This window comes from Drosophila albomicans, chromosome 3 (genome assembly GCF_009650485.2).
Source record: "Drosophila albomicans strain 15112-1751.03 chromosome 3, ASM965048v2, whole genome shotgun sequence".
Lineage (NCBI taxonomy): Eukaryota > Metazoa > Arthropoda > Insecta > Diptera > Drosophilidae > Drosophila > Drosophila albomicans.
Window position 1 is genome coordinate 35,584,700 of NC_047629.2, and position 10,050 is coordinate 35,594,749.

The 10,050-nt window shown below is 34.8% G+C and overlaps 2 protein-coding genes across 2 annotated transcripts in view; one reads left to right on the plus strand and one right to left on the minus strand.

Moving 5' to 3' along the window:
- The window catches only part of LOC117568032 (39S ribosomal protein L20, mitochondrial), a 75,834-nt gene extending 74,492 nt beyond the window's left edge, over positions 1-1,342 (plus strand). The window contains exon 4 of the mRNA XM_034248372.2: positions 1,333-1,342. The gene's annotated coding sequence lies outside the window, so the exon portion shown is untranslated. The remainder of the gene's footprint in view (positions 1-1,332) is intronic.
- Positions 1,343-5,766: 4,424 nt separating this feature from the next.
- Positions 5,767-9,600, minus strand: LOC117570971 (uncharacterized). The gene is made up of 3 exons (XM_034252913.2): positions 8,974-9,600; positions 6,093-8,911; positions 5,767-6,035 (listed from the first exon to the last, which is right to left on the minus strand). Exons 1-3 carry the CDS (start codon positions 9,428-9,430, stop codon positions 5,976-5,978), a joined length of 3,336 nt encoding a protein of 1,111 aa, XP_034108804.1. The 5' UTR covers positions 9,431-9,600; the 3' UTR covers positions 5,767-5,975.
- Between the last annotated feature and the right edge of the window lie 450 nt (positions 9,601-10,050).

Sequence of the window (10,050 nt, forward strand, 5' to 3'; positions counted from 1 at the left end):
GCCACAAAATGATATTGCAACATTTATAAAATATAGAGATTTTATTTTGCCTGCTAAGTTCGTTTGACGATTCAATAAAAAAACAACAACAAAAGCAACAACAACAAGTGAAAACAAGCTGCAAGAGCTTATCTTATTGTGATAACATCCATTTCCACGCGGAAATCAGCTTAAAACATTTTTATATTTGTGTATATTTATACCCGCTACCCATAGGGTAGAAGGGTATTATAACTTTGTGCCGGCAGGAAATGTATGTAACAGGTAGAAGGAGGCATCTCAGACCCTATAAAGTATATATATTCTTGATCAGCGTCAACAGCCGAGACGATATAGCCATGTCCGTCTGTCTGTCTGTCCGTCTGTCCGTCTGTCCGTCCGTCCGTCCGTCCGTCCGTCCGTCCGTCCGTCCGTCCGTCCGTCCGTCCGTCCGTCCGTCCGTCCGTCCGTCCGTCCGTCCGTCCGTCCGTATGAACACCTAGATCTCAGAGACTATAAGAGATAGAGCTATAATTTTTTTTCGACAGCATTTGTTATGTTTGCACGCAGATCAAGTTTGTTTCAAATTTTTGCCACGCCCACTTCCGCCCCGCAAATCAAAAAAATCGAATAACAAGTGTAATTTTAAAGCTAGAGCTACGAATTTTGGTATATACAATACTTTCTGTAGTAGTTATGATTCCTGAAAATTTGGTTGCGATCAAATAAAAATTGTGGAAGTTATTAAAGAAATACTTTTGTATGGGCAAAAACGCCTACTTACTAGGGGTCTGAGTTGCTTTGGCCGTATATTGTGCCGTTTATGGTATATTTTGAATGGTGTACTATATCGATATACCAAACATACCATTTGGTATATTTTAGTATTTTTTAGTATTTTCGGTATATTTTGAAAATGATACCGCAATATTTTGCCTTTATTAAAAATGGGTAGCGGGTATCTCACAGTCGAGCACACTCGAGTGTAACTTTCTTACTTGTTATTTATGCAAACGATTGCACGGTTAGACTTAAATATGTTTTATCATTGCAAGCGTAATAAATAAAATTTTGCAAAAGCAAAAAAATAAAACGATAGAAAACATTGATGTATATAAATAAAATGCGCTTAAGAGCTTAGCGAATGCGAAACCAAACCAAACCCAACGAAACCAAAAGCAAACACATTTCATGCAGTTGTTCAGTTTAACAACATATTGAGGGCATCGATAAAAGTAAACCAAAACGATGTTTTATTTTTTTTTTAACTGAGCTTAGGGCTGTCAATATGACAGGTGGTAAACTTCCCACAATATTCGATGCCAAATGTAGAACTAAATTGCTTAAAGACGGATAGTTTTCAACATTCGTTAAACATTAATAATTACACAATAATGCATATCATTGAAGATGCTCGCTATCATAATGTACGCATTGATATCATATCAATAAAACAGAGGATGTTCGTTCAAAATTAAATTGCTTTTGATTATGCAATTTCATCTGTGGAAATTGGGTTGTGTGCTAATGAAATTTCTCGGATCATTTCCAGCGATTAACTCGTTGAGCAAATAATTCCAATTGCAAAATGAGAGAATGTTTGAAACGCATCTTGAGCAATATAAATTTAAGCTTAATAATTTATATACATTTATGTTGTATTTGCACCCTGATTGCAATATTTTAGCGTACGGAGGGAAAAACACAATTTATGCAACTAATTTAATTTGAGCGCTTTTTCCCCACACATAAACTCGTTTTGCTTATGTTGTTTATTTAACTCATTTTCCATGTTGACTTTCATGCGCGTAATTTTTATGTCAACATACCGCATAAAAGCGAGGGATGAATCCGTTTCTCCCTTAGTTAAGCTCTCTCTCTCTCTACTCTGGCACTTTTTTTTCATTCATTTTTAGTGCGCCAACTAAGCAGTTTTTAATGAATAAACCACAAAATTACCTGGCCGGGGTGCAGTATAAAAACTTTTATAGAGCGCCAGTGTCAAAGGTCAAGTGCTCAGCTCAACTGTCAACACATGTGGGGAATTTTGCGGTAATTTACCGTTGCATAGGTCACCGAAAACACTAAATGCGTTTAGTTGACAAATATGGAAATTTAAACCATTATCTAAGCCATAAAAGATAAGCTTTCACTCTCTTGTGCTGACTTCCTGGCGAGATTAACAAACTTTGCCTACGAACTTCACAGTGGAGCGTTTCTCTCTGTATGTGTGCCTGTGTGTGTGAGTACTGTGCGTTTGTATGCGCAGCTGTTGCTATTGTATTTTATCTACTTCCTTCAGCCCATATGCGACGCATATTAATTAGAAATTTAATTGGATTTGAAAGAAAATGAATTTTTAATATGTAGCTACGCAATTACATTAACAAACACATACATACACTCGCACACACACATGCATAGACAGCAACTCTGCATAACAAAGTAGACGACAAGCATGTGAGTAAATGTAAAAAGTAAAAGGCAACACTCAAAAAAAAAAAAAAAATAAGGACAGAAGGAGAAAGAGTGAAAGAAAAGTAATGGTAACATGAAAAAAAGGAATGAAACCGACCAAGTTCAACGTACATTAATTACCTGGCAAAACTAATTTAAAAATATTGCGCATACGACGTGTGTCTCTCAGGTATCTGTGTGTTACGTGCCTTGCCTAGGCGTCTGGAATATATCAAAACATTTGACTACGCTGCTTATTGAGATACTTTTGAGAGCTTTGCAAAGTATCGCTGGAGAACTTATAAAGCTGCGCTCGATTAGGGAATACTCAGCACATGATTAAAATTAAACATTTTACAAGTGTTTCACTTGATTCAAAAAGTTTTTTAGTTTGAAAAAAAATCTGCTCACAATCTACGTTCAAATTTGTTATGAATTTGTCTAAAATGCGTTTCATCATCTCATTTATTTCACACTCTGCAAGCACAATTCCCGAACAATACTTACACACACCCACACACAATTTGGAGCAATCAAAGTGAGCCCAATCAGCATTCGCAGCTGTAAGCTGTTGCTGTAGCGGTTGCTTTTCAAATTAGTGTGCAACATACATATTATAATGTGGCTGCCACATTAACAGCAACAAAAACGCGAGTACTAAGCACTGCGCCATTTTGTGTTTACAGGAAACGCAACGGAAAATTGTCAAGAGACGAAAAATCAAAGCACGCACAAAATTATAATTATTTCATGTGTGGAAAATGAGCGGCATACATAAACAGAAAACCGCGCACCGCCAAAACGAGGTGCAACCAAAGAGATTGTGATAATCATAGAATTATGATAATCATAAATATAGCTTTCGGTTTAATTAAAAATTTTATGGTATAGGATTAAAAATAATGCAATAAAATAAAAAATAATAAAACATAAAATATGAAATAAGAAAGACGAGTGTGCTCGACTATGAAATACCCGCTACCCATGTTTAATAAAAGCAGATCAAATTCATATAGAAAAAAATATTGTATATAGATATACTATTACATAGTATATTTAGTATTCTATGGTATATTTGACATACGCATTTACATATGCTATACCATTTTCTCGTCGCAGCTTCTGCCTGTCATATACATTGACTGAATATACAAAGTACGCTACGGACAACGGGTCAAAAATGGCATAATTATAATAGAAATAATTTATTAATTAAATTAAATCATTTAGTAAATTCATGGCAAATTTATAATAAATTGTTAGACAATAAATTAAGTAAATTTACACAAATTGTTGTGGCAACCGCTGCGAAAGTGGGAATTTAATTTCGTGAAAATTAACAGAGTGTGTCGCATTTGTGTTTTACATAATGCAGGTTAAACATGGGCAAAAGGGGGGAACAAATGTGCGAATTCACAACAGATATATACAGACATAATATTCATGCATCTATCAGGCATTATTGTTGGAAGTTGAAGCATCATAGACGTCCCATCATTTATCATTTCCGGTCTACGCTAATTTTAATTGCTGCTTTTGCCTTTGCCTTTTGATATGCAAAATTGTGCATAGTTTATTATCAATGCCATGTGCATCTAGTATCCTTGGTCCGCTCTTTGGTCTATGTTTGACGAAATTGAAATATAATTTTCCACAATTTAGACAGAATAGACTGTCTTTGTTCTGCCAGCGGCATTAAAATGTTTCTCCATTGCCATTTATGGAAATTAACAATTTAATCTAAATCAAATGCAAATTTCATTTGAGTTAAATTTAAACAAAACTTTTGACTGGACAAGCAGCATAAATAAACAGAAAATAAAAATAAGCTGTGTATTTATTTGTGACTCATAGGATTACAAGTCTGCAAATTATGAATTCCAACGTGATAATATTAAATACTGCAACGAAATCCGCTTCAACAAAGTGGTATTCATATTGAATATTAAGCGAAATATTCAGCTGCAATGACTGTTGAATACGCTGAACGGAAATTTATTATCTATATACTATATATTATATAAAACAGAAATTATTGGTTATTTGTGTCTTATTGTCAACTAATATAATAAAATTTAGTCATTAATTATTGGAGTGAATTGCCATAGCATTCGATGTTTGCTGTTTGCTTTTGTTGACCACTTTTTGCTGTGGCTTAGACTGTTGGAAAATTCAACTAAAATTAATGACTGACAGCGGGAGACAGACTTGCTACCACATTAACAGTTGAAAATGGACGATGAAAAAAGGAGATGATGGAGGGAATCCAATGATGTTGGCAGCTCGGTGGCTTTGGCTTTGGCTTTTATTGTTCGACTGACTTTTCGCTGACTTTCGTATACATATTTACAGCAAATGTTTGTTTGAATCTGGCCATTGCCAACTGTGCGTAGCTATATCTAGGATTTCGCAGCTGTTCAAGGACAGCAAAGGCAGCATTATCTAATGCAGCAGCAGCAGCAGAAGCAGTAGCGGGAGCAGCCTTTATTTCTGTATCAGTGACTGACTGAATATGCATCTCGAGTTGTTGAATTGTTTGCCTTGGGTGTTGTCTCTGCTCTTGGCCTGCTTGGTTAGCTCTCATTTTGTGAATTTGCGCATCACGTGGCGCTGGCCAAACAACAAATGGCAACTGTCTGGCCCAGCACAGCACAGCACAACGGAGCACAGCTCAGCAAAACATCATCACAGCATCGACAACTTCATTATGAGCATCAGCATCAGCGGAGCAGAAGAAGCTGCACAATTTTGCTTTTCACTTGGCGACGAAATTCGCCATCGCCATCGTCGTTGTTGTTGTTGTTTTTATTGTTTGTTACTGTTTTGTTGCCACTTCGTTGCTTAATTAAAAAGTCATCATAATTTTGTGTTGCAGCTGCCTTCGACTTGCTTGCGACTTTGTTGTAATTTTCTAAAGCTAATAAAATTGCTTTGTAGCTCAAAATGGAAATAAAGCATTTTAAGTGCTCGACGCTTATCGCAAACGGCGCAATTTTCAAAATTTTCAACTCAGTGCAGCAGCTCGGAAAACCCAAGTGTCCCTTCTCTTCACTTCACATCGTCCTTGTTCTGCGAACAAGTTAAAGTACTTGTTGAAAATTTTATGACATTTTAAAACTTGAAGCAAGGTCTACTACACCCCGACCGAACGGGGACCATTAAAATGTTATAAAGCTAAATTTAAGCACTTAACTTGATATCTTTCAATCTCTTCATCTTGGTCTATAGTCTCGCTTTCTCTCGTATACCTAAACATAAAATACTGCCGCTAACCGTAGCACAAAAGCCAGACCAAATAAGTTATTACAACAAGAACAAGACAACAAAAGATAAATATCGAAACAAAAATTCGCTTGTTTGCATTTTTCAGGCATAAAAATTAACAATTAACTGACTTTTAGGCTTTTGCGGCAGTAAAATTTACTCAATTGGTTGTATAAGCATGGACAATCATAAATTTTAACAGGATAATGTTTAATCTGCTGGAAAGTTGAAGAGCAACCACTTAAAGAAAATCCGACAAAAAGTCTTCGAAGAATTCAGTCAAGTTCCTCTGCAAATCTGCATATGATAATCAAGTTTGGTTCTGAGATGGCAATCTAAAATGTAATCCAGAAAATAAGCAAGGCATAAATTAATATATTTTTGTGACTTACTTGCTCTGGTGTTAAGCCTCCAAAATAAGGAATTTGCAGTCTAAGGGCTTCCTGTTCTTGGGGATTTCTCACTTCTTTGAGAATTCTCAAAGCATTCTTCATAAAATCGAGTCCCACGAAACGGCTTGCATAATGTAAAACTATTGATTTCAGCTGACGACAGTTTTGCATTAAACTTAACAGAAATGTATAATTATCGTCAATATAAAAATATGATGTTATCTCCAGGACTTCAAGATTTGTCAAATTTACCAACGCAGAAAATTCACTTGAATTTATATCATTTCCGCTTATTGTTAAACTTTGCAGGTTTATAAGTTGAGGCAAAATATTTCTGAGAGATCCAACTTCTGGAGACTTAATATCTAAGGAAATTAGATTTTTTAGTTGAGCCAACATTTCGATATCTTCTACTTCACATTGATCGAATTCTATTGACATTTCTTTCAGATGCGTTAAATTGCTTAATAGTTTTATGCTCTCTGTGCTGTTTAAGGTGCAGCTCAGTTTATTTAAATTTTGTATTTGAGAAACAAGCTGCATCTCTTCATATTGTAAAGCTCGATTAGCAATCTTTAAATGTTGAAGAGTTTTTGATTCTGTAATAACCAATGCCTGAAATAATCTTGCTAAAGAGCTAACCTCATCTGCTCTTATATTAAGTTCTTCTAATTTATTTAAATGTCCTAAGAGTTCAACATTTTGTCCATCGCCCAACGCGCAATCTACTCTTTTCAATGAATTAACTTTGGCAACTTGAGCAATCTCTTCGTATTTTAATGACTTGCCAGATAAGTTCAGAGATTGAAGTTTAGGAGAATGCAGTGAAGACAATTCCTGAAGGAACACTTCAAGAGAACCATCTAGATATCTGGTTATGTTTAACTCTTGCAGGTTGATTAGTTTAGTAAGAAGTTTAATACTTTTTGCATCACTGAAGCCACATTTCAATCTTTTAATTGATGATATCTTAACGATTTCCTCGGTTTCTTCATTGTTAATAAGCAACTTTTGAGTATCGTTCTGATATTTATCTTTATTCCTGAAGATTATTTCTTGAAGGGTTGGATTTACATTCATCGCTAACTCTGCAAAAAGATCTTTAAATGTTCCCAGCTTGTGCCTGCCAACAATATGCAAAGATTTCATTTGAGGCAACTGCGAAAGTGCTGCGTATTCCTGAGCATCTAATACTTCATTTTCGTAAGAACTGTTTGTAATTGTCAATCTCCTTTGATGCTTGTTATATGTGATATCTCTGAAAGATCGTGAGATGGTTATTTCATTTGCACAACCCATAAGAATTGTTAAAACTTCGTTAGCTATTTCCCTTAAATGATGCGTAGATGTCACTCTCAGAGCTTCAAGTTGAGGCAAATGTTGCAAGAGTTCCAAGCTGTGAGGATCAGAGAATCCGCATTCCAAATACCGCAACGTTTTGATCCTCGCAATTTGTGTAACTTCATCGAGACTTATGAGAAGATTTTCATAATTAAAGGACAATTCCTGAAGCACTGTAGCCTCGTGATTGGCAAACTCTCTAAATAAACCCGTCAGACAGTTGTGTTGATTTTCTCTGTAGACGATAATATTTGTTAGGTTTGGCACTCTAGCCAAAGGTGCTAGACCTGCAGAATTCATTTTCTCCGACATTGTTATTGTTAAAGCTCTTTCATTTCGATGGAACCCAATGCCATTGCTAAGTAAGCTGACATTTAGTTTAGAGGCCTTGATAAAATTTACAATAGCTTCAGAGAAGTCGATAAGTTCATGTGACGAATTTATCGTAAGCAATTCGAGCTGAGAAAGACGCGTTAGTTCGCATATGCTATTCAAATCGCTTAAACCACAATTGAGTTTAGTTATTGATTGAATTTTAGCAATTTGCAGCAAGTCTTCTAATTCCATAGGAAATCCTGTGATTGTCAAGGATTGAAGTTTGCAATCCAACTTATTACAAAATGCCTGAAAAAAGGAACGTAGAGATGAACTTTCATGTGATTCTATAGTAACCATGTAAAGATCAGGCAATTGTGTTGGAAAATCGATAGGACGTTCATCAGCGAATCCACAGTTCAAAGTGTCTAGAGTTTTGATTCTCAAAAGTTCTTGCATCTCATCACTATTAAACATCGTTCGAATCCCATTATGTTGTAATATCTTCAAGCGCTGGAAATGTGGATTTTCCTTTGCTGCAATTCTCTTAAAGAGTGGTTTCAAAGTTCCAGGCTTGTGTCTTCCATATATGCGAAGAGATTGAAATTTTGGTAAATCTGCTAGAAATGCCAGATCAGTGGCATCTGTTTCACTCTCAAATGTAAAATTAACGTAATCATTGCCTTTGACACGATATATGATTAAATAAAAAGTCGGCAAATTAACAAATCTGCATCTAAATTCCTCCAGCGATTTTATTTCACAAGCTTTGGCAATCTCAACGATATCCAAGGGCGCGGTATCTATAACCAATCTTTCAAGGCGACTTGATTTTTTTGCGGCCAATGCTTTGAATAGTGAAGTAAGAGAACCGCTTTCATGCACTCCAAGTATGCGCAAGTTTACTAAATCAGAAAGTTCCACCAATTCTATATATTCTGCATCGACTAAATCCTTTTTAATTACAAAGGTAAGATCTCTTAACTTTTTACAGTGCTTTATTATCTCGACGAGTTGTTCAGTATGCTCTTTCTTCATTAAATCCAATCGAGTAAGATTTGAATTTAACTTGCAATAATCAACCAAATCTTTTGCATCAATTTTTACATTCACAGACAGTTGTTTTAATTGTCGCAGCTGAGGTAATTTTTGAAGATACCATCCTTAAAATATATGTTAAACTTAGATCATAAATCTTTCAAATGCTTTCAAGCTAAGTACTCACCTTCCATATTCATAATTAGTATCTTTAATCTGCCTTTAAATGTAATAGCATCCATAAATAAATTGATAATTTCGCCATGATATTTATCATATTCATTTGAATTATATCTGAATTCTATTTTTTGTAAGCGTTTATAAAATTTAATGCACTTCAAGTAAATGTTCCAAAATTCACCTTTTTCAGTTTCAGTTAATTTTTCTAGTCGCTTATATAGCTTGTCAAAATTTACGACAATACTTTTTGACTGCACTAAATAGTTTTGATCAATTTTAAGTTTTTCATATAGAGAAGAATTCCATTCCAAGAACACATCGCGAAACCATTCACATGTCAACGCAAAGTTTATTAGATCGGTGTAATTAGTGTTTTCATTAATTTCACAATTCTTTTTAATATGCTTCAGTATTTCAATAATACAAACTGCATTCAAGTTTATTAGATTCGTGCTGGACACCATTTTTTTTACTTTTAGTTATGTTGTAATAGTAAGAACTGAATTTCCAATCACTTTCACAAGTATTTCAACAACAAATGAAAACAATCATGACTCATAATTCTAACAAGCAATTCTGCCTATAAACATTGTGAGCAATGTGCTTCACCGTTGACGTTTTGCTGATAACTAAAGCTACAGTCGGCGTTTTGCACCAAGAGAGATAGAGGTCACATTGCCACTCTCTCTATTTATAAACAAGCAAAGCAAAGCAAAAACAACAACCGGCGTCAACCGGCGATTAAAAGAGCAATAAAAATGATCTCTTTCACTTTTGTAATGCTTTCAAGAGAGTCAAAGTATTTGTTCTCTGACATTAACAGACAAGTTCTAATCGTATTAGATAAGAAGCAAACATGGAAGTGTAATTTATACCGATCAGGTGATAAGTTTATCTACAAGAAAAACAATCTGACCTAGAGTTCCACAAATACTCATGAATTGTGTAAAGTAATCATTTTATATAGTAAGGTATTTTAAATGGTGAAATGAATTAAAGTAAACGTACCTCTAATTTCGCATTAAAATACTAACAACAAAAAATAAATAACAATAAAAATACACAAAATTATTTAGTTTTAAGG

What these genes read in the sequence shown, in the direction of transcription:
- LOC117570971 (XM_034252913.2), bottom strand. Translation starts at nt 9,430, where the DNA reads ATGGTGTCCAGCACGAATCTAATAAACTTGAATGCAGTTTGTATTATT. An exon ending in ACTAATTATGAATATGGAAG is followed by an intron (nt 8,912 to 8,973) that starts GTGAGTACTTAG and finishes ATATATTTTAAG; the next exon opens with GATGGTATCTTCAAAAATTA. An exon ending in GAGGCTTAACACCAGAGCAA is followed by an intron (nt 6,036 to 6,092) that starts GTAAGTCACAAA and finishes ATTACATTTTAG; the next exon opens with ATTGCCATCTCAGAACCAAA.